Source organism: Rattus norvegicus, chromosome 17, assembly GCF_036323735.1.
Source record: "Rattus norvegicus strain BN/NHsdMcwi chromosome 17, GRCr8, whole genome shotgun sequence".
Taxonomy (NCBI): domain Eukaryota; kingdom Metazoa; phylum Chordata; class Mammalia; order Rodentia; family Muridae; genus Rattus; species Rattus norvegicus.
This window is the reverse complement of record NC_086035.1, coordinates 23,990,001-24,014,887: the sequence shown is the minus strand read 5'-3', so window position 1 is coordinate 24,014,887 and position 24,887 is coordinate 23,990,001. Positions and strand designations below refer to the sequence as shown.

General features: G+C 44.7%; 1 protein-coding gene and 2 long non-coding RNA genes across 7 annotated transcripts in view; 1 reads left to right on the top strand and 2 right to left on the bottom strand.

Moving 5' to 3' along the window:
- The window catches only part of Gcnt2 (glucosaminyl (N-acetyl) transferase 2), a 104,748-nt gene extending 92,452 nt beyond the window's left edge, over positions 1-12,296 (top strand). For 3 of the 5 annotated variants that reach the window (XM_039095686.2, NM_001400851.1, NM_001001511.4), the window contains exons 2-3: positions 6,908-7,000; positions 9,696-12,296. In XM_039095686.2, coding sequence (XP_038951614.1) covers positions 6,908-7,000; positions 9,696-9,886 — 284 coding nt within the window. In that variant the 3' untranslated portion in view covers positions 9,887-12,296. Of the gene's footprint in view, positions 1-6,907; positions 7,003-9,695 lie in introns of those variants that run through there. The other 2 variants (XR_005495276.2, XR_005495275.2) reach the window with 1 other exon arrangement.
- Positions 100-9,701, bottom strand: LOC120097872 (uncharacterized). Its single transcript, XR_005495712.2, has 4 exons — positions 9,474-9,701; positions 8,276-8,408; positions 7,773-7,874; positions 100-6,955 (listed from the first exon to the last, which is right to left on the bottom strand). It is a non-coding gene; the product is annotated as an uncharacterized LOC120097872 (long non-coding RNA).
- Positions 10,811-21,670, bottom strand: LOC103694058 (uncharacterized). The gene is made up of 3 exons (XR_005495713.2): positions 17,717-21,670; positions 17,049-17,626; positions 10,811-12,936 (listed from the first exon to the last, which is right to left on the bottom strand). It is a non-coding gene; the product is annotated as an uncharacterized LOC103694058 (long non-coding RNA).
- Between the last annotated feature and the right edge of the window lie 3,217 nt (positions 21,671-24,887).

The window sequence follows — 24,887 nt, the reverse complement described above, 5'->3', positions numbered from 1 at the left end:
CTACCAGCATTCTACTCTAGCATTATTATAACTATTCTAGTAGGAAACATGCAAGAAAGAATTTAGATAGGTTTTATTTTAAGTTCTTTTTTTAAAAAATATTTATTTATTTTATGTATATGAGTACACTGTAGCTGTCTTCAGACACACCAGAAGAGGACATTGGATCCCATTACAGATGTTTGTGAGCCACCATGTGGTTGCTGGGAATTGAACTCAGGACCTCTGGAAGAGCAGTCAGTGCTCTTAACCATTGAGCCATCTCTCCAGCCCTATTTTAAGTTCTTTTTTTTTCTTTGTTTCAGAGCTGAGGACCGAACCCAGGGCCTTGCACTTGCTAGGCAAGTGCTCTACCACTGAGCTAAATCCCCAACCCCTATTTTAAGTTCTTATCTCAAAAGAAAATCAACTGAGTTGGGCTGAGCTGGTACTTTAGGTGGTAAGATGGCTGTTTAGCACACACAAAACCTTGGGTTCATCCCATTGCAAACCCCTACCCCACCCCAAACTACTTGTCTCAACACCCCCACACACAACCCCCACCCTCACCCCCACACACTCCTGATCTACTGCCATCCATTTTCTGGGTTCTAGTTTATACAGATTGGGTGCCTATATTAGAAATGTCTAAAACCACTTAGGTTCTAAAACTCTGGGGAGGAGGGCCTCTCCTCTCTGTCCTCTGTCCTTCCCCTTTTACAGCTGGAGAGGAGTCTATTTTTAGCAGTTATCAGAGATAAATGCAAAGACCGTCCACCTTGCCTGAAAAGTTGTAGAATCCACAGGAAACAAACTAGGGCCTTATGGGCCAGATGCTAACCGGTCAGAATTCTGGTCCAGGTTACTTGACACCGCGTTCCCCTGTGACTAGTGTTCCGCCTGTTTATTATTAAAGATATACAGCAAGTGAACATTTTCTCTATTTTTCTCTGGTTAAATTATTAGCATAGTCCAATTGTTAAATCAATGATTCGGGTATATATCAATAAACTCTGTTACTAAGCTGTCTTTGACATCACAGAAATGTCCCACAAGAAGGCAAACTGGTATTTCCTTGAGTGACAGTTTTTGCAAGATTTATTTTTATTTTATGCCCATTAGTGTCTTGCCTGCATATATGTGTGTTGTATGAGGTGCCAGTCCCTTGCCTCACAGTTTATATGCAGGAGTGTGTGCAGGTTTATTAACATTATACAACTCGACTCGTTATTCTGGGTGTGTGGGTTGCTTGGTTTGTTGTTTTTCCTTTTATATCAAGAAGAGTGATATGGAGCCTCACGTGACCTTTGGCAGCATTTGTGGAGATGGCTAATGAACACACTGGGGTTGGAGGATAACTGCTGGACAGTGGCCAGGGCTGTTGCTAATTTTCCTACGGTATCCAAGACATCCCACAGTAGAGAACCATGGTTAGGCTATTGTGGTTTGAATGCAAAATGTCTTCTAGGGGCTCAGGTCTTGCAACCCTTGGTTCTCAGCTGATAGCTGCTGTCTATCACTGTTTGGGAAGACTGAAGAGCCTCTCGGAGATGGATGCTTGACAGAGGAAGTGCATCTTCCTGGGGGTGGGCTTGGAAGTTTTATAGCTTGTCCCCATTACTCATCTTCCTGTTCCTGTCTCTTTGTCTTCCCCACCATGACGGATTCCATCCCCTAGGAGCTGTAAAACAAAATAATCTTTTTCTCTTAAGTTCTTTTTGCCCTCGTATTTCATCATAGCAAAGGAAAAGAAACACACATAGTCCCTGAGATTTTAATAGAGGGACTATGCTTTCAAATGTTTATGGTACTTAAATGCTAAACACGCGTGTTAGCTCTATATCTGTTTTCATTGTTGTGGTTTGCTTGTTTGTTTGTTTGAGTTTGGTTTGGGGTTTTCAAGACATGTTTCTCCCTGTGGTCCTGGCTGTCCTGGAACTCACCGTGTAGACCAGGCTGGCCTCGAACCCTGAGATCCGCCCGCCTCTGCCTCCCCTGCATTATTTGTCTTTTACTAGTCCCTTCTCTACTACAGCTGCTCTCACTCATGACTGCAAACTCAACCAACTATTACTAAGACCAAAATTACTGAGAACAAAATAAGCATGTCTCTGTGGAGCGTGTGCAGACTCGCATCCCTCCCCCGCCCCCATTCTCTGGCAGCCAGCTAAACCACTGACACTGAAAAGCAGAAAAAGTCAATGTTAGCCACATTCAGAAAGACAAAGATAGCCCTCCCAGCCCACCCCAAGTCCATCTTCCCCATCTTGGTTGGAGAAGAGGGTCAGAGTTATACAAAGCTAAGCAGACACTAAGCAGGCCCCGGTTGGTTTGATCCATCATTGTCTCTGCTCTGGGTCCTTCTGCAAGGTTGTTTGAGGAAATGCCATTCTGGAAGATAAGTTCTCCATCCAGCTGGCACCAGGTTTCTGCCAGTCTGAAATTCCTGGGGAAATTCCAATTCCTTTGGGACCATTGAGTAATCAGGAGGGTCACAAGGATCTCTCTCTCTCTCTCTCTCTCTCTCTCTCTCTCTCTCTCTCTCTCAAAATATCTCCTTAGGGTGGCAGTAATCCCAGTAGAAGCAAGCGGATCTCTGTTAGTTTGAGGACAGTCTCGTCTACAGAGAGAGTTCCAGAACAGTCAGGGCTGCACATAGTCAGAAAGACCCTGTCAGGAAAAATGAAACAAACAAAACTGTCTGTCCTCCTTCCTGCCAGGCTGGAAAGTTGTGGGCAGATCCCGCACCACTGTCTGTGAGGGACTTGAGCATCTTCAGATTTTGGTATCCAAAGAAGGTAGGGGGAGGGAGATCCTTGATCCAACCCCCCCAAGGTAGAGATGGCTGCCCCAACAAAGTCCTGCCAGGATTTGTCACACCGCGCCTTCGTGGGAGTAAATTAGTTGTTTAAAGTCAAACAACTTGAAGTCCTGACTTCAGAACTATGTTTGTCAGTATGTGTGACAATGTTGGTCACCAGCCTCCTGTATACATCTATGTCTTCCAGAAAGTATTGTATCTCATTTTGAGGGAATTGGTTCGAATGGACCAAAGCAGGAGGCAGTTCCGGTAGCTTTTCTTTCTTGCTAGCCAGGATCCTTCTAGAATTGTCTCACTGTCCAGCACCATTGTTAAATTGTGAGACATCTCAGTGCTTGGTGTTTACACCCCTTGAGAGTCCAGTCAGTGGGAGAAAGAGGATATTATCTGGGCTGGAATCAAGCGGCTGCTGGAACTTGTCATCACTTGTTGTCTCTCCAGATGAGGAGAGGAAACCAGGGAGCCGGAGAGGAGACGTGAAGTTCACAGAAACAAAGCTCACATTTCAAAGAATCCTATTCGTTTACTTAACAAGCACAGTTATTTGACCTGGAAAGGTCGAAACCCAAGAAAAACATTCCACGTTCCTCTACAAATTTTATCTCAAATGTTCTATTTACAGACGCCCCTGAAGTGCAAAGGAGAGAAGTGGAATTTTTTTTTTGGTGAAAATGTTTTTTCTGATAACACAGACAATCTCCCTTTTACCTTCTCTTGGAAATAATGAAAAAAAAATGCAACTCAGTTAGGTTTCTTGTGAATCGAAGATAAACACGTGCCCAGATCTGCCGTGACTGTCCTGCCAGCGCTTTGGCCGTAAATATGATAATGATCATAGAGGAGGAACTATACTCTATAACTGAATTGTAGCCTGTGTATTTTGAAAGTAGCGATTATTCCCCATCGTAGCATCCAGAAGAGACCTCAGTAATTGTCTTGATTTAGTAACTTTTGATTATTTTGAGACAGCATCTCGTATATCCCAGGCTGGCCCCAGTTCAGAGTTTAGTAAAGGGTGACCTTGAACTTCCGGTCTTCCTGCTGCTCTTTCCTGAATGCGCTTCTATTCAGCCAGTTTATTTAGTACTGAGGATCAAAGCCTGGGCTTTGTGTATGCTAGGTGAAGCCTTCTACCCAGCATATACCTCTAAGCCCCGCCTCAGAAGCTGTTGACTGGATTTTTTTTTTAAAGGGAACTAGACAGCAGTGTAAACAAATGTCATTCCTGGAAGAAGCCTACATATTGTTTTATTAAATTTATGTTTGTATTATATAAATGTGTGTGTGAATGCATGTGCACGTGTGTGCATGTGTGAGATAGAGAGAAAGAGAGAGAGACAGACAGACAGAGAGAGAGAGAGACACAGAGAGAGACTGAGACAGACAGAATGAGAGAGAGACAGACAGAGACAGAGACAGAGACAGACAGACAGACAGACAGACAGAATGAGAATGTAACCCCCCACCCCTTGGGTTGCAGTCAGTCTAAACTAAAAAGCACTGATTTCATATACTCATTTCATTGGTGAGAAAAAATCTAAGATACTAAATACCCAGTGATACCAAGCAGAGGACCTGGACTGGTTCCTAGCACCCGTGTGGCAGCTCACAGCTCCAGTAACTCCAGTCCCAGTCCCAGAGGATCCAGTGGCCTCTTCCAGCTCCTAGGACACCAGACGCACATGCCTTCAAAATACACATACATATAAAATAAAAATTAAACACACACACATGTCCCAGCAACAGAGACAGACGAATTAAATTGAACAAAGGACACAGGAGCAGCGAACTGGCCTTCAGAGCAGATTTGAGTACGATGGGATTTCAGGACAGGGTTAAGCATGCAGCTAGATGAAGGAAGGCTGGCAGAAAGGCAGGTGACTGCTCTTGTGGCCTCTCATCTTTCCTCACACGTGGTCATGCAGAGGATTCTGTGATGGTTGGGAGGTGCCTGTCCTGCTTCAGGAAGTCTGGGTGGGGCCCAAGACTACGTTTCTCGTGAGTTTCCAGGTGATGATGTTCCATTCAATCCAAGAACCACAGTGGAATAGCCAGCTATACGCCAGGAGCCACACCCATTTTTTTCCAGGCTTCTCTATGTCCGGGAGTTTATGAGAGATAGGGGGAGACAAGGTCTCATTGTTCCCCCTTCTGTTAATAACTATCATATTTTATGCAGAAATATGAACCACAGATAATATTTAAACAGACATGTTTGAGGCCTGTCATCAGATTTGGAATTTGGAGTTTGGAATTTCACTAGCTGGAGATTTATGGGTGTATGTGTCTACTAGGCAGTCATTAATTGTAAATGTGCTGATCAGATCTCTGGGATGATAGAAGGCGTTTCTCAGTTTGTATAATCAATGTTAATGAACATGAAAGAGAAAAATGTCTTCTCAGACACGGACTTGATCAAAGATGAAGAGCTGTTTGTCAGGAAGGTGTCGTTAGCTGTCCGACGTAGTTATTTAATCTAAATAGACTCAAAAACATCACACGCGGATTAGCTTGACAAGAGAAAAATACATTGACTTTCCTCCTGGATTTCCACACTCTCCAGGCAAGTTTTAATAGGAATGTTTTCTTGTAGTCTAAGTTATGTAAGAGTATGTATCAAGAACAAAATAAGGAAGCTTCTTTTTGGATAGGCAGGCACTACAGTAACCTTTGAAGTTTTGAAACACAAAGCAGTAGGAAGTGGTACCACTGAAGTCTTTCTGTTGAAGGCTTGCAAGTCCGAGAGAAAAAGAAAAGAAAAAGGATTCTCACCTGGTAGAGAGTCCAGGGGTTAAAGATCCACAGTATTTACAGATTAGGTTGAGGCAACATTCCATTTTTGTTGGAAGCCTTGGTAAAATTCTAGGTTTAGATTGGTCCATAATTATGTGGCTGCGAGTAAGAACCAGGTCTGTTTTCTGAAATGTACATTGTTAATGGTTTGACTTTTTTTTTTAAGGTAAGATGGGTTAGTTTTCAATGTTCAATCCTATTGAATTACTTTCTAATAAGGATAAGGGGGAATGGACGTGGCCTAACAAGCAACTGGGGCTTCTTACAGTCACCAAGGACTAATGATCAACCAAACCAGCCTTTGGCAAAGGAGAGCTCGATCTGCCTGACTCTTGCCTCCAACCCACCCTGGTTCTCCCTCTGTTGAAACGTAAAGCTCATGACTTCAATGATGAAGCTGGACGTGGGCTTATTGGCCTGATTTCTCTGTGCTTCTCGATATGCATGAAGTCTCTTCTGCCTTTGATCACTCGCATTTGACTGCTTACCTTTGATCGGCATACTGGAGTAAAAGGCTGAAGTCTAGCTTATCAGGACTCCCACTGCTTGGGTCTTTGAACCCATCCAAATAGTCCAGGATAGCCTATTTGAAGCCCAGCACCAGAGCAACTGAAGTTCTTCTTTGCCATGTAATATAGCATGCTCACAGGGTTCCTCTGTGTGTGTGTGTGTGTGTGTGTGTGTGTGTGTGTGTGTGTGTGTTTGTGTGTGTGTGTAAAAGGAACATTATCCCTTCTACCAAAGTGTGTTTTATTATCTTGGAATTTCCTATTGCATTTTGAGTCCAGATATTTGCATAGCGTCATTACCTCTAAATGATATTCTGTATACATGAAATTATGAATTGTGTTAGTCATGGCAGAAAAGACGCTACAGTTCTCACAAAGCTGAGTATGCCTCTTTTCATATTTGTATTGATTCCTATATACATTCTCAGATGCCTTAGACATCTGGATTCTAAAACCCACCGCCATTTCCAGTCCTGAGGTTTGTATTACTTGGGGGTACAACTACCCTATATGGTTAAGTGGGCCCTTCTGCTTCCGTGACTTATCCAGAGCTTGCTGGGGTGTAGAGGCTGTGGGGATGGCCTGCCACGTGTTGCTCAAGTGGAACAGTGTTGCTTCCCCAGACGACATGAGGCAATGGCTGCAGACGCTTTTTTTCAGTTGTCACATCTGAGAAGAGAGTACTGTTTCCATCCAGGGAGACAACTGTTGTGTGGAAACACACCAGCCTGAAGAAGGAGGAAGGGATGTGGAGACTGTGACGGTTGAGCTTGTGGTTCTTAGTGCAATGTTGTCATTGTTGCAGGAGTCCCTGGCGCCATGCCCAATGCATCCTGGACAGGTAACCTCAGAGCTGTGAAGTGGAAGGATATGGAATCGCAGAATGGAGCCTGCCACGGTAAGGTCTCCTACCCTGGGGCCATAACTGCCTGTGGCTGATGACCAGAGGACAACTGTAAACTCAATAGATGAGGTTCTAAAACCTGGAGTACACCGCCTGCTTGTTGCTATAAAATTATTTTTTTAAAAGAAGGTTTCTTTTACCCTGCACTATGTCCTGCACCGTAGTGCCCTAAGATATCTGGTAGACATCTTCCTCTCAGTCAGCAAAGCATCTCACCCACTCTGCTCCTTCTCATATCACATTGCTGAAGGCTACTCTCTGAGCCTGGCAGCAATCTCTCTACTCATCTAGTTCCCAAGGCAGGGTGCCACCATGCCAGAAACACACATCCCAACTTCGTGGCGGCCTAGTGTCTCCAGCTACCACATACTCTCTTGAACTTAAATCACCACACGAAAGAACACACAACACAATAACCTCTGATCCAATCGATAAGATATGATTTTGCCCACCTAGACATACAAAGCCCTGGATACATCCATCCCTTACTAAAGATGGGTCATTGAACCTGGTTTATTGGGGTGGAGCTTTGGCTCTGACCTTTAATGACCCTTAGTAACACTGCCACAGAGCTCTGGGGATCATTCCAACTCTCTGTCATTTGTGTTCCAACTCGTCCCCAGCAGAGTCCCTTCTACAGTGTTTCCAGAGACACTGCCTGCAGTTTTTCCACTACCAATCACCCAAGACTCCCATCCCCTGGCCTCCTCTCAGCCTTCGCCATCCCTTCACTCAACAATTACTCTTACAACACTGAAACACCTACCAGCCATTATTCCAGAGCAGAGGACGCAGAGCGGGCAAAATGGTCTAAAGATTCCTGCTTTTCTGCAGCACATAGTTCAGCCAAAGAGCAGCAAGGCATTGCCTGGAAAGAGGAACAAGAAATAGTATTCCCTCCCTTTCATATATGTATAAAACACTGTAAGCAGATAAGTGTCACATATATCATAAAATATTTGTGTCATGTATAGTCTTATAGATTTTAATATATATGAGACATAAAATTAATGCATAAATAAATGGTAAACTTGTAACTTTATAATTATATTGTGTAATATTTATACATATGTTATCGATATGATACATTTCTGTGTGTTTACACATGTGTGTGGACACACATGGACACTCACCAATTGTTAATAAATACCAAAACACAGATGAGTGAGGGAAAGCCGGTTGGATAGGGTGTATTATTCAGGGCTCTCTAGAGTCATTGAACTTACGGAATGTCTCTGTATATTAAGGGCATTTATTGTGATGACTTACAGTCTGTAGTCCAACTAACCCAACAATGGGCAGCTGTGGATGGGAAGTGGAGTCTGGTAGTCTCTAGTTGCTCAGTCCCACGAGGCTAGTTGTTTCAGCTGGTCTTCTGTAGAAGTAGGTTCCAACAGATGTGCTGGCAAGCAAATGCAAGCAAAGAGTGAGTCTTCCTTCTTCCTATGTCCTTATGTCGGCCACCTGCAGAAGGTGTGGCCCAGACTAAAGGTGTGTACCATCACACCTGGATCTGGGACTTGCTTTGCCTAGGCTGACCTTGAACTCAGAGATCTCCTTGCCTCAGTCTCCTGGGATTAAAGGTGTGCACTACCTTGCCTGGGCCTAAGCTTTTCATGGCCACTATGCCTCAAGATCTCCATGCCAAGATCCACGTCAGAAACTTCTGTCTTGAGCGTTCCAATTCTGTGTGTGTGTGTGTGTGTGTGTGTGTGTGTGTAATATATATATATATATATATATATATATATATATATATATATATATATATATATATATCAAGTTGACAACCAGGAATGTCCGTAGCATAGGCCTTTCTGAGAACGTGACCTCGAGGTGGTGGTGACCGGGGCTGGGATGTGTGTCTATGGGAGAGAACAGGGTTACAGGGGGAGTAGGAGGAGCATCTGGGGACTATTAGGGAGAGCCAGTCAACTGCAGGGAGGCAGTGTGTCTGAAGTGGTTGATCCAGGGTTAAAGGAGAGAGAGGAAGACTTCAAAAGAGTGGAGTGACCAGGGTGGGGAGTCGTATATACCAGTGGTAGATGTTCTGAGCAGAGTGGATCCATCTCCTTCCCTGTATTAACAGAATCTCCCTGGCTCCCGCATCACAAGAGGAGCCTCCCTTGAGAGCTGTCCAGACAGTAAGATAGAAGTAGCCTGGGCCAAGATGGTGGCTTCAAAATATGGAGGGACATGATTTGGAGAGGAGCAGTCATGAAGAAATGAGATTAAGGCCTCCTTGCTATCCTAACACTGCCCTCAGGAGGCTGAGGCAATAGGATTGCTAATTCCAAGACCAGCCTGAGCTACATACAGACATTCTGTCTCCGTGTCCAGTGCTGGCATGCTTTAGTGAGGCTTCACGCCAAAGGTGAAGGGGACACACATAGGCTCCCTCAGAGCTTGGAGAAGAGACAACACAACCCTGAAGGGTGTCTTTCATCCCTGTGCTTCTAGAACTTACCTGGAACTCACGCTTGCACATGCGTAAACTTCTTTGGGTCACTGTTTCCTTCTGCTCTGACTTGCTCATCTTCTCAAATGCCTTTGAGCCATTCGTCTTAAACAGTTTAAGCTCCTGGTGGACTAGGGCAGCCCAGTCATGTTACATTGGCGTCTGCTGTCTCACCCCGTGACTTCTAAAGACAGGCACGTTCTTACTGTGTCTCTGCTCTTTTCCTCACAGGTCACTACGTACATGACATTTGCATCTATGGAAACGGAGACTTGCAATGGCTGATTAATTCGCAGAGCCTGTTTGCTAACAAGTTTGAAGTCAACACATACCCTCTCACTGTGGAATGCTTGGAACTGAGGCTTCGAGAAAGAACGCTCAATCAGAGTGACATTGCCTTACAGCCCAGCTGGCATTTCTGATCCACAGCAGCTCTGGCCTGAACGGAAATTGAAGACACAAGACAGAGCTTTCTTTTCCAAGAGACTCTTGTCTTGGTTATGCTGAAGGCTTAAAAAAAATGGTTTCAGGAAACCATCAGGACCTGGCAGCACGGCTCTGCTTAAAATATCCATCGGGCACTGGGACACGTTTGTCAGGATGGCTGTGTCATTTCTTTTGAGTGTCTTTTGTTTTCTCCTCCACCTCTCCTTCCTCCTCTTTTCTTTTTTAAAAGATAGGTAGGGTCTTGCTATATATCTCAGGTAGCCCAGGATGGCCCTGAACTCTCTAATCACTCCTCCTACCTTGGCCTCCTAAGGGTTGCTATTACAAGTGTGTACAACCACACCCAGCTCTGATGTCTGACAGTCACTTGATGTGCATCTGCCTCTCAGGCTGCATTAGAGCTCCGTGCCAGATACTCATATTAACATATCCGGTTAGAAAGGAGAATGGTGGGTAATACTGTCTAAGAAAGTCAAAACTTATTTGAAAAGGAAGCTCTTTCCATATTCCTAGCAACTATATTCTCAGGCACACATAGGCACAGAGACAGCTTTCTAGTAACTCACCAATGCCATTTATTACCAACACCGATCCTGAAAAGCTGTACGGTGCCCAAGCATTTGACTGACACTTGGGCATCTCCAGCATCGCGAAGGGGTCTCGTGAACACCGACGTTTTCAGTTTTCTTGTGTCTGAAGTTCTGCGTACAGTACAAAGCCATTAACAAGGGACCTACAGCATGTGCCGTAAGACGGGATGTGCTGCAGGAAGAGGACCTCAGGGATGCCGGACATTTCCGTGTTCTAGTCCAGAATGTTCTCTTTGGCCAGAGAACACTGTAACATCCTCACGGGAATGGAGGAATTCTTTCTTTCCTACAGGAAAGGTGCTACTGCATGGGTCTGGAACCTGTGAAAGACTTGCTTCTGCGGCTTCGTTTCTATATGAGAGATGGGGACCGGGTTCTGTTGTGGACAGCTTTAAATATATCAGGGCAGCCTCCAGCTTGTAATGATTGGTACTGACAAGAGCACCTAAGAGCTTTTTATGACAGGTGGACATCTGTGTCATTTTTCCTTGTTCACCCTTCCATCCATCCATCCATCCATCCATCCATCCATCCATCCATCCATCCATCCATTTGCCAGCCTGCATTCAGCAAACACCTCTTGAATATCTGTGGCCCTCCAGACATATGCTGACAGACATGAGGGAAGCAAGACAGATACTTTCTCCACTGTAGAACTCTGGAGAGTGGTATCAGCTTTTGAAACCCTGCTCTAGAGTCTTACAAAATGGCTACACTTCGCACAGACCTGGCCTGGCTATATATTACATCAGGCCATAGATATCAGCAGCGTGTTGATTGATAGACTAATCCAGAGACAAGGAGGAAATGGAAGGTAGGCCTCTCATGCCCCCACAGCTCCTCCTTGTCTCGTTTTATTCACACACCCATGCCCGCCCCTCTCGTGGGTTCCATGAGTACCTGTGTCTTGCAGATGACGTAACAAGCCTTAGGATGGTTCATGATCACTAGGAAGCAAACTCTAAGAATTCGGGTTGAAGATAAAATAAAGCCATGCTTAGTATCTCCAGAGAATGGCCTCGGTGTTATTTATGAGAAAAAATTCTGTCATTCAAAAAAATGTGAGGTCAGGACTTGGTAGGCAGGGTTTCTTGCCGCAAAGCCTGATGACCTGAGTTCAATTCCTGGGATCCACATGACTAAGGGAGAGAGCCCACTACCAAAAGGAACTCTCCAACCTCCACACACTTGTCCTTGCACTCGGACATCTGCCGCTCCCCCCACCCCATACGCATACACACAAATGAATAACTATAATTTTCAAAATGTGATTTGTCTTTGCTCGCTCTATCGCATTTAGAAATATTTATTTAATCTAACAGGGGAAAAACCCATTTGCTTTAATGACGTCACTTACCACAGTTTCATTCTTGTGCTGTAATTGTACCTGCTGAATGTTACATACCTTTAAAGGGAATTACTTCGTGTAAACTTTCTTGTTTCTTCTACTGAAAAATAAAATAGGGTTGTATCGGGTAGGAAAGGGTTGAGATATAAGAAGTACTTAGTCAAGGTGAAATCTAAAACCGCTTTCTCCTTTGTTATTCGGATGAGAGCACCTGAAGACTAATGTTTTACACTGGATCGCTCATGGAGAATGAGACGATTTTTCTGGAGAAGTTTACACGCCCATTGTCGGTCACCTCCTTACTGTAAATACTATTGGAAAGAGAACAGCATTTGAGCTGGCAGGGAAAGTACCCGTATCTACTGTGTCCAGTTTGGTTTTGCGGATGTTTTCTGTTTTTTTTTTCCCTTGGGAATAAATTAATATATTGTTTTCCACCTTCAAAAACAGTGTCTGTTTATTTGCTAGCTGGTTAATATGCACTGGTTCCCCCAGCTTTTAAAAGGACCAAAGAAACACATGTGTAGCTGTCTAAAATCATCTCTCCACTAAAAAAAAAAATAATAATAATAATTGATCTTTCCGTTTGTGGGCTAAGGGGAGAGTGATTGAGTATAATGAGGGGTGATTAAGTATAACAAGACGAAATAGAAAATTGGTAATTGGTTTTATTTATTCGCGCATGCCAGTGTGTGTGCATGCACGTGTATATGTGTGTGTGTGTGTGTGGTATGTATGTATGTGTGTATGTATGTGTGTATGTATGTATGTAAACTGCCTTTTGTGGAGCTTTGATCTTCCCATTTGGCTGGACTGGCACTGGTCTCTACTTCCCCTTAGCATTGGGGTTACAGACATGGGCCCCTCCCTTCTCCAGCTTTTACCAGGATGCTGGGGATCCAGACTCAGGCACCCATGTTTGCAGAACAAGATTCATCATGCATAAGTTATCTTAGAATTTCCTACCGTGTTCGTCTGGTTTTCTGTCGGTCACTATGATCAAATGCTTAAGGGAAGCAGCTGAATGGGCAGAAGGGTTTGTTTAGGTCACAGTATTTGGAGGTGCTAGTTTATTGCATGGCAGGGCCTGTGGGAGACAGAAAAGGGGTTTGGGAGGGAGCCAGAGCAAGATATAGATCCTAACAACGCATTACAGCAATCTACTTCCTCCAAGGAGTTCCCCCCAACTATGCTGTGCATCTCCTGGCTATGTGCAAAGACAACTGCTTCCTGCCTGTCAGGCGCTAAGCTGATTGCTGGAGACAAGCAGATAAAATCCTGCTTCGGAGAAGCAAACACCAGTAAGCGAGCAATTTTTCAGGAGCAGTTTGTGTCGGGTTGCCTAGTAACAGGATGCAAACGATGCCAAGTCATCTACCTTTGATATCTGTCACATGTTAAATGTGATCATTTGAAACAAGTCAACTGTGATCGCTCCCAGACACCGTTGACAATTTTAAGATGGCGGGTCCTTTCTCTTCTAGATGGAGAGAGAGAGAGAAACTGAAATATGCCAGTGAAGACGTTTTTGAGAGTGCTCCAAAGCCACAAGAACAGTGTGGTGGCCTGAGGGTCACGGCTATGGGGTGAGGGCTGCACTCAATGACGCTGTCAGGTAGGCCAGCCTGAAGGAATACTTCACACTGTACTTTTGCTGTGTTCAGGTGAACACAAAGACTAGCTGGACGCTGGGTTTGCTGTCGTCATTTTAGTTTCTAGTCTTGGTAAAATCCCAGTCAGCCACAGACTTCATGGAATACCGTTGGCTCTGGACCTTGTTTAGAGAAGACCCGAGATGAGCCTGGAACATGCTGTTAGAATATGTGGTACAAGAATCCCAAAGGGTGACAAACGTGTCACAGGTTCAGGGGGTGCCTTGAACTCTCCTACTGCATCAGAAATATGACACTAATATATTGTGGCCCAATAACTAAAACAAGAATCCCAGCATGCAGAATACATGCATATGCATGTATGTAAATGTATGTATAAAATAGACATGTTATTAAAATGTCTCAGAAGCCAGAATTGGTTTGAAGGGAGTTCCTGCTCTTGGCTCCAATGATCATTCGACAAATCCATTGTGGTTCTATCATCAGGACTGAGCACACTGAATCAACCCATGGTGAGTGAGAGTCAATGTCTGGGACTTTGTCAGTCACATGGTTTCTGATTATTCGCTGCAGCTGTTAGACCTGCAGATGAGGAAGAAGCACGTGCTATGTGCTATGTGCTAATACAGCTCTCTATGCCGTGGCTGCAGACAGCCAGTTCCTGAATTACACAATCCCTCTCTAATGCATGACAGACCAAAGAGAGTGAAGGCACATCCTCTTTGGTGTGGATTACCTCCTGATGGGAATAGTTGTGTGCCCAACCCACCCACAGTCCCCAACCGGCTGACATTTCTACTTGGGCTAAGTCTTTGTCTAAGGCTAAACAGGCGTGTCCTTTCTCCAAATGAGTGAAGAGAGCTAGGTAAGAAAGTTCCGGAGTCTGCCCAGTGCTGTGGGAGACTCCAAATAACACATCTGGGGACCAAGACTGCAAGACAGGGAAGCTTTAGCAGCATGTCACGAGTTGAGGCTGTTGGGACAGTAAGTACATGTTGTAACACCTCCCCAGTCTGAGAGCGAATGTCGGAGCAGTTTGGCTACACATGCAGAATCAATGAAATCTGCACATCAGGCCAAGCACAGAGGTGCCCCTCCCCCACCCCACCCCACCCCACCCCATCCCCACCCCCAGTAAGAAGACTGACTTCGAGGCCTGTCTAGGCTACAGAGTAAGACCCTGTCAAAAAGTAAAGGAAAAGAGAAAGGAGAGAGAGAGAGAGAGAGAGAGAGAGAGAGAGAGAGAGAGAGAGAGAGAGAGGAGGCGAAACAGAGAGGTTTATTCAGAGTGGGTGGAAGGCAGGTGTCCTGAAATGTCTTAGCCAGTAAAACTGTATTTGCCATTTAAGCGTGAGGAGCTGAGTTTGAGCTAAAATTTGCCACTGATGAGAAAGATCAATAGACTAAACCAGAGAGCCAAATGTCTAAGAGATTATAAGTAAATCAACATTCTGTCTGCATACCGGGGTCATCTAGAGCCACTTGTTCTCAGGATAGCTTGTTAAAGGCCGCAGGAAAGACTCAGAAAAGTTACTTATGAGGGGAGTTGGACATTGCAGATGTACATTCCAACCATCCTGGATGTGTGTGAGGAACCCATCATGACAGCCCTTCATAGTCTACACGAAGTGTATGAAGAGTCCAACAGCTGGTGCCATCCAAAGCACCAGGGGCCATTGAAAACTGCGTGAATGTCGGGACTGAGTAATGCCGTTCAGGTATTCCTTACAAGAAAATGCTAAGTATCTATGGTTCCAGAGGTCAGGGGACAACTCAGTGGCTTTTATCCTCTCTACCTTTACTTTGGACCCACGAATAAATTTTAGATCTCCAGGCTTGCATGGTAAATGCCTTTACCCACTGAGTCATCTGACTAGGCCTAAGAATTTTAACTCTTACAGGATCCTACCCGCTAGGGTTTTGAATATATTTGGCCCACAGCAAGTGGTACTACTAAGAGGTGTGGCCTAGTTGAGGGAAGTGCGTCACTGTGGAGGTGGGGCTTTGAGGTCCTATGCTTAATCTCTGCCGGGTATGGAAAGGACCCTCCTCCTGGAAGTCTGCAGAAGAGGCTCCTCCTGGTTGGTTGCCTTCAGATCTCTCAGCTCCTTCTCCAGCACCTACACAGTACGCCTGTGCACGTGTGCGCCTACACAGTACCATGCTCCCACCCTGATGATAGCGGACGGAAGCTCAGAACCTGAAAGCCAGCCCCAATTAAATGTTGTCCTTTCTAAGGACAGTGAGCCTGGCTTACAGTTCAGAGGTCTAGTCCATTATTGTCATGGCGAGAAGCATGGCAGCGTGCAGGCAGACATGGTGCAGAAGCTTAATCTGTCTAGATCAAGCAGGAAGTGAGCTGGTTTGAGCTTCTGAGACTTCAAAGCCCACCCCCTAGTCACACACCTTCTCCAACAAAGCCACGCCCACTCCAAGGCCACTCTTCCTAATAGCACCGTTCCCTATAGGTCTACGGGGGGGGCTGTTTTCTTTCAGACACTGGGTTTCTCTGTGTAGCTGTGTATGCTCGACTGTCCCGGAACTGCTCTGTAAAACAGCCTGGCTTTGAACTCACAGAGATCCACTACTTCTGTCTCGCGAGCACTGGGATTAAAGGTGTGTGCCACAGCTGCCAGGCTTTTAGTTAGTTAGTTGGTTAGTTAGTTGGTTGGTTGGTTGGTTGGTTGGCTGGCTGGCTGGCTGGCTGGCTGGCTGGCTGGCTGGCTGGCTAATTAGTTGTTCGAGGCAGGGTCTCACTGTGTTACCCTGGCTGGTCTTGAACTCACAGAGATGCACCTACTGTCTCTCTCCCAAGTGCTGGAATTAAAGGTAAGTGCCACTACACCCAGTTACTAAGGTATTACTACTGGGAAAGTGACTAACTGAATCAGTAGCAGACACAGGGAGCACCTACCGTCTCCATGCACAGGGTACTTAAGGAAGAACAAGCTTGAAAAGAGCTCTGAGGAAACCACTGGCCCCCTAGATGGTTAAGAAGCGTGCTAAGGTGCCACAGGATAAGGCTACAAACGTGAACCCACCCACTGGCATAGCAACAAGATTCAGTCGCCGTCTGAGACACCGGCAAAGTTTGCTCATTCTCTCTGAAGCTACTTTCTGGGATGGCCACACAATTGGTCAAAGGTGAGCAGCACCTCTTCAGCCTCACTCGAGTGCCCAGGGACACCAGAAGTCACCTACAGGGCATGACTGAAACTCACTGGGAATCCACCTTCCCACCTCCCCATCGAGTTTAGCTGAGAAGAAGGTCAGCTCTAAGCAGACTCAGAAAGCCAATGCCTACAATGACCAGGAAGGAGGCAACTTCCTCTTACAGGAACTCTTTTTCTGCCTTTGCTGATGAAACACCGTGTGAACTGGCAAAGAAGAAGTGTTTCAAGGGCCCAGCTTCATATTCACATTAGGACTGAAAGGGAAGAAACTGCCAGCCTGCCCACCCCTCCCCCATCCCTCTACTCCTCCACCCTCACCCTCTGACCCCTCACCCCCATGCTCTTGTGTTTCCATTTCTGTCTGTACATTCACGTCAACCTCCCCAGAACACCACAGTGCTGCCTCCACTCACCGTGGCCTCTGAATGAAAACGCTCCCCAACCTGGAAGATGAATCACCCTACAGTCAGCAGATGATTCCTCATAGTGCTGGAATCCCCTCCATGCTGAAGCATCTTTGGAGGGAGGAGAGGTGCTCCCAGGACTGCAGAGGCTATAGAAAAGGTTCATGCTGTGCTGTAGTAAGTTACAAGACTCGGGTCCCTCTCCATGTCCATACGGGCAGCGAGCAATTGCTGAAGGAAAAGACACTCTTCAGGGAGGCCACAAGGTGAGCGGGCAGCTGCAGGGCTGCAGGCTTCTTGGGACTTCTCAGTTCTGACATCGTGTCACTGTCTTTAGCTGCCTGCCCAACATGCTCCTGAAATAACCTGAATACACTCACTGGCTCACCAGGCGAGAAGTGTGGTATGGTTTCTTTTGTGTGTCGTCAATACCCCGTTTATACATATTAGTTCATTTAGACATATTAGTTCATGTCTCCCCGGGACTCGTGTACTAGCCCTACTACACAGCCACAACTTGATGGAATGTTCTGTTACCTTGAGGAACCAATATAAGATCAAACTTCTATAACTGATATAGAAAGTCACTGTGAGAAGAAAAGAGATTAGAAGTGGTTACCACGTGTGCCAAAATACACACAAACAAATAAAAGCATACAAAGCCACTAAATCCTCACCTTTGTAATCCGTCAGAAGGCTGGAGGCTGTCTCCGTGAAGCCCTTCTTCCACAAACCATTCATGTTCGTTCCCTTTACCTTCAGGCTGGCCTCAGCCAGCTCCATTTCTTTCCTTGGTGGAGTGACTGACTCTCGATAGTTTTGTCTCCTTTGGGCTACTGTAGTTTTCAGTTAACCTTTGTGATTGAAACAGGAAGTCCTAAGAGGAACCCTACCTGAGTTCCTACCTGAGTTTGTTTGCTCTTCTCTCCCATTGGGTGTGTAAGTTCCTTCTTGAAAAATTGGACCAATCACCTTCACCAGCGATTTTGGTGAAGTGGCATTAGCAATTCAGAATAACCAAGCAGTGACCTTGCCTTTGGAAGCCGGGGATCTATTGTTGTGTGTCTAATGACCACACTGAAGGACCAGACTGCCTCTGTCTTAGACTTGAAAGCTGTCTTATAGTAAAGACCAACTATTTATGATTAAACCTCTGTTTCTCAAGGATTGGGCTATACCCCACCTGTCACCTTAACTACAAAAGGTTCTGTTCTGCCTGATCCATGTGTATGGCCTCAGAGAACACAGTAGACAGTGCCTTCCACATCCCCAAAGTGAAGAGAACTCCGACAGTCAATACTTCAGGCAATATGTTGAGTAGCCGTGATGGTTAACCTCAGTTGTCAACTTGATAAGGTTTACCATTACTGGGGAGATGAGCCTCTGGACATTGTCCTTTGGGAATCTCTTGATATAGACTGAGCTAGGAAGACCTCCACTGTGTGCAGATCCTGAACTGTACAGAAAATCAAGTCTCAGTCTGAAGAAGAGACACACTCATTGGTCTCTTCTCTTTCACTGCAGATGCAGTGTGTCCCTCTGCCTCAGCCTCTGCCATGCCTTTCCTGTCACAACTGATTGTACCCTTGCTGTGGGACACTGTTCCTGGAGAGACATGAAGATATACCTACAGATTCCAGATAGGGAACTGCCCGTGGGCCAAAGTCATACCACCCAAGTTCAACTTGATGAACCAATGAGTTTATCGGGGTTAGTGTATGTGACAGGTCACTTATAGGGGCATGGATACATTACTTATAGCAGCAGCAATAGCCCACTCGAGGGTGGGTGACAACTCACAAAAGCCAGACTTCTAGAATGTTCTCTGCATCTTGCAGGCAGCTTGACAAGGGGCAAGGTTTCTCAGTTGTCTTCACATGTGATCATCATGGGGAGAAAGGGACCTTGCAAACTTGCTTTAATTAATTCCTGAGACTTGTGAACTGTTTCCTTCCCCGGGTCTTAATGTGCTTTCTTCAAGGATGACATATGCCACTGCAGAGGAAATTGCTATGTAAGGACCTTAGACTGTGTACCATATTAAACCCTTTCTTAAGTCCCTGTCACCAGAGGATCTTATCACATCTATGGAAAAAGTACCGAGGACAGGATTGTGCTTTGGGGAATTCACTGGGGCATCTGGATAGGTTCATTATGTAGTTACCCTAGAAGATGGATAGCAACAGGGTCTTGTTACCTAGTAGGCACTAGACAGCTCCAGCAGTACACTCTAGCAATGCCAGCATAGTGGGTACAACAAGGAGCTAACTGGCCGGCGGTACAACTTCTCAATCTGCATCTCCATCATTGGCCTTCTCTCCTCAGGTCCACGTTATGTGTTTGTTCCAATGTAGCCCTACTTAAAAATAGTATATGGTGGACTCTCACAATCTTATATCAATCAACTTCACAGTTGTCTGCACGATACACTATATTCATCCCCTTTTGCCTAAAAACAAAGATGAAATATATAGGAGGTTATGTAATTTTACTCTCATTGTGCATCTGACAGGAAGAAAAAAACCTAGGGTATTTTCCATCCAACATAATGCTGTCATCACTTGGATAAGATTAATTCCTTTGATTAGTTAAATTCGCACTTCAAAGTTCTCTAAACATTAAAAGTACATAGAGTTGAGGCTGGAGAGATGGCTCAGCAGTTCAGAAAGACCATTGGCTGTTCTTCCAGAGGACCAGGGTTCAATTAGCAGCAGCTCACAACTGTCTGTAACTCCAGGATCTGCTACCCTCACACAGACACGCATGCGAGCAAAACACCCATCAAGTCTTAATCAATGAGCATTAAAAAATTGTTTAAAAATGCATAGGGCTGGCTCAAGGAAATAAGGATCTGCAGGAACAAGTTTCCTTTTAATTCGTTCATAATCTCATTGAAATCATTTCCTTTAGCTTGCACTGTAGACTATTCTGCATTCAAGTACTGACTATTGCGTTCTCCTTTTATGTTTCAACTTGTTACTGTGTCTGTTCCTGCAGACTGAGAACTGGATGGCAAGTCATGGTTGTGTTAAAGTTCAGTTGGCAGGGAGGGGAAGGGACTCTTGGGGTCCTGCTAAGTGCTCCACGTCATGCTAATCCTATGTCCGCAGTGGCTGGCTGTCCCATTTTAGTGGATGCTACCGTCACTGAGTGATTTCAAACAAGCGCTTCTTGCAAACACCCACCCTGTTCTTTCTGCATCTGCCTCTCTTCCTTCCAGCAGTCTTCTGAGACAGCCCACGTATTTCTTCTAGGTTGGCTCCCATATTCCAGAATCCCCTTTTGTCTTAGCTCCTTCTCCATTCACATAGAGGCAGAGCAGACTCTCCAGGGAAGGCATTGAAACAAGCTAAAAACAAACAGAACTACTGAGGGACTTTTTTTTTTTTTAATTTTCCCAGGCAGAATAACCAGTTCCTCTCCCTTCACATCCACTTTGGTTATTACACTAAGGTTGGATTTATCACACATTATGGTTAGTGTGTATTTCTCTTCATAACCTTCATAGCCTTCTAAAAGGCAGGAAGTCTAATTCAGTTCCTTAATCTCCCAACACAAGCCTTTAATCTCAGCACTAGGGAGGCAGAGGCAGGTGATCTCTGTGAGTTCAAGGCCAGCCTAGTCTACAGAGTGAGTTCCAGGACATCCAGGCCTACACCAAAAAGTTCTGCCTTGAAAAAGAAGAAGCAAAAAGAATTTTTTTTTCTGACACATATATTAAATGAAATGTTTACTAGTGCCAGGTATGGTGGTTCACGCCTTTAATCCCAGCACTCAGGAAGAAGATATAGGTAGATCTCTGAGTTTCAGGCCAGCATAGTCTACAGAGTGAGGACAACCAGGGCTGTTACACATAGAAACTCTGAAAAAACAAATGAATGGATGAGAGAGAGAGAGAGAGAGAGAGAGAGAGGGAGAGAGAGAGAGAAAGAGGAGAGAGCGACTATTCAAACTACTGAATGAAGATAGCTCTTCACATGTAATAATATATATTTGAATAATGCTAACAAAAGGCATTATCTTTTTCATCATATCTTCATTGTATTTAAGTTATGTCTGTCTATTTAAGACATTTATTTAGTTTTATATTGGTAATTTTATATAGTAATAAGATACATTTACAGGACCTTGACTCAATTTGCAACACCAACATGGCAGCTCACGGCCATCTATAACTTGATTTCTGGAAGATCTGATGGCTTCTTCTAGCCTTTGTGGGCATGAAGCATGAGCATGGTACACATACATACATAGAGGCAAACCACTCATGCACATAAATAAAAATAAAAAATATTCTTGAAAGAAAAATCTGTGATCTACTATTTGAGACTAAAGTCATGGCACTCATGGGTCTTTGGGGAGGGGGGCATGTTTACAGTAGGCGTTAACAAGGTCCATGTGACCACCATAGAATTTGTATTGATGTCCGGAGAGAAATTAGGGATCTTGGGTGTGTGTGTGTGTGTGTGTCTATGTATAAGTTACTTGAGTGACCCAAATCACTGTACATTAGTGAGGGTTTTCTGGAGAAACAGAACTATAGAATATATATACACAGGATACACACACATATACATATGCACGTATATATGAGATATAAGGAATATATATGCATATATGTATGTATATATACATTCCATAATATGTGTGTGTGTGTGTGTGTGTGTGTGTGTGTGTGTGTGTGTACACACATATATGATTTAGTGGCATGGCTTAGAGACTATGGTCTAGCTAGTCCAACCATGGCTATCTCCTAACAAGAAAGGCCAATAGTAGTAGAAAAGCCAATCCAGTAGTTGTTCAATCCAAGAGGCCAGATATCGTCTTCAAGGTATGTTAGAACCCAAAGTAGATTCTAGCACCAGTGGAGGAATGTTTCAGCAGCAGGAAAGATGAGATCGCCAGCAATAATGAGAACAAGCAGGCATGAAGCGAAAGCTTCCTTTTCCAGTCCTTTAATGTGGGCTGTCACCAGAATGTGTGGTCCAGGTTCAGTATAAATCTTCTTACCTCAAATGATCCAATCACGGAAGTCCTTCGTAGGTATACCCACTGCTTGGGTTTTAGTTGATTCCCCAGGATAGTCAAGTTGACAACCAAGATTAGCCATCACACACAATTCAATTAAAGAGCCCTGTTTGGACCCATGAAACAACAGATGGTATTACCCTACCATTTGTGGGGGCCAGCTCTAGGACGATGGATCTCGACCTGTGGATCTCAACCCCGTTGAGGGGTTAAGCAATCCTGAGAACCACTGCACAAGAGATTTCGGTGGGTCACCTTGGTTTATCATAGAAGTCCCGCAGTGGGAGCCATCTTAAGATCTTCGCTCTGCACAGACAGAGGTCATCACACAGCCAACAAGTTATAAACCGAGTGCTCAAACCAGACTATTTGAAATGTAGCCATTACATGGGCCCATAGTAAAATCTTTAGTTAGATAGAAGGGTGTTATGATAAAGGAAATATTTGTAATCATGTCCTCCTCCAATCTCCCCATTGCCCCAAGAAATCATGTCCAATCCACCTGTTTCTTTATTCCCCTGAAGCTTGCCTAACCACATTCGATGCCACAATTTACATGTTTTTACCCCCTTATTTCTCTTTTCTCTCTACCTCTTCCTGGCTTCATTTTCCTCAGAACATACATAAAAAAGCAGAAATACATCTTCGTTTTACAACCCTTGAGAGCTTATAGCGGGCAGAGGTTCCTGTTAATAAAAGACAGATTAACCAAGAGGCCAAAAGTCAGCAATTACATCATTACATGGTGTCCACCCTGTGTGAGAAAAATAGTTCTGTAAATGGTATTTGACCGCAGATCCGTAATCTTAGCATGGTGACAAGACAAAGGAGCCAGCAGCTTCAGATCCCCACACAGGAAGACACTGGGAAGGCAGCTGTTTCTAGAGGTTCCTGTTGGCACTGTCTCCAAGCCGCTAACGGGCCAGTCCCACAGCCAGCCAGGACAGAACCTGTATCTTATCTTAGGAATGAATTGAAGAGGGGAGAGGAAAAGACCCTGTGCTTTTGTATTTGGCCATTATGCAAACAGAGGGCAAGGCAGACACCCTCTTCTTAAACTGCCTCCCACTCCACGATGCTCGGTACTTGGAGAAAATGGTTTCATTCCCTTCAGATGATCTCTCACATGAACCTCTCTTACCTTCTCAGATTTTCTCTCCTTTACCTTCTGGCTACCTGGACATGAGAAGTCTCAGGATGGAGTTAGGCACCCAGCATCTCCATTCCTGCCCTAAGTATTGCTGGAGCAGGCTGGGCACAACCGCTGTCTTCAGATTCACTCAGCCTCGATACCACCCAGGCTCTAACTAGGGTGCTTCATTGTCTGAACAACTCCACCACAGCCTGCAATGACGACTTCAGATCTTCTCCACTCCCAAACCATCAGCCTCCTCCAGCAACTCCTCTGAAGACAATCTTCCTTCCCCAATCAGAGTAACAAAAACGAAACAGATGGAAATCTCTTTACTTTCTTGCTTGCAGTTATATGAATATTTTGTCCCGTAAGCTTCTCATTTAAAAACCTGTACCGTATGACACAGCTGTACCACTCTTGCTATTTGACTACATGTCCTATCACAGAGATAGCTTCCCAGTCAAGGTTGAGACACAGCTATAACTGGTACAGTGGTGCTCTTGTTAACAAGCGAATGCACGTGTGGGTGCTGTAGCTCCTGCCTTAAATCCAGCACTCGTGTGACTGAGGTAAGCAGGGTGGTGATGGCACACGCCTTTAGTCCCAGCACTTGTGGGGCAGAGGCAGGTGGATCTCTGTGAGTTCCAGGCTACCCTGGTCTTCTAGGATGTTTAAGGCTACACAAAGAAATCCCGTCTCAAAAACCACCCCCACCACCAGAGGCTGAAGTAAGAGGATTGCTAAAGGTTCAAGGCCAGCCTGCGCTACAAAGTGGGACTTTTTTTTTAATCTTATAAACAGTATTACAGAGAGCTAAACACAGTGACTCTAGAAGGTTATAATGAAGTCGAAAGGTCCTTATTTGGAGGGGAATTCTCGTTGTTCTCCTGTTTCAATAGTCTGATAGTCAGATGGAGAGACAGAGTGTCTCTGTAGAATAGCTTCGTTTTTGCCAGCTCTGTTACATCAGCCCAAAGCATTTCTCTCGTGTGGTGGCAACGAGGCACAAACACACCTCCTACCTTGTAGACAATGACAGCACATACAGACATACAACAATCTACTACTCGTTTGTACATTTACTATGTCATCTTTGTGTTCTTTAAAGCATAAATCTTCTAGCCTACGGGGTGGGGGTGGGCAGCCATAACAGGTCATATGAATATCTCGTGTTTACCACATCTTGATGCTGTCAAGAGACTAGGGATTGTGATTGACCTATCTGGGTTACATAAGTCCCTCGTTCACACAAAGATGAAACTGCTTGGTGACACATTTCTTACAACACATCCCTGGATGGTAAATGACACATGAATATACTTCTCTCTGTGCTCTGGGGCAAATGGGAGCTGGGCCAGATAAAGCAAAATGTGGGCGTGTTCTAAAACACACTTAACACAGATGTGTAAAGGGCTCTGTGTCCTGCTGAATACCGTGTTTATTTTTACCTTATCGTCACGATAGCAAAGAATTTGGACCAGAATAGATGTTCATCAACAGAGGAATAGCTAATGAAAATGTGGTATATATACAAAATGGAACTAATTTCATCATAAAGAAAACATTTGCAGAAAAATTAATGGTTCTGGATACTCTTATATGAAGTGGTAGAAAGAGAAATACTATATGGCGTCTCTCCTATGTGGATCTGAGCTTGTGATATATATATATATATATATATATAT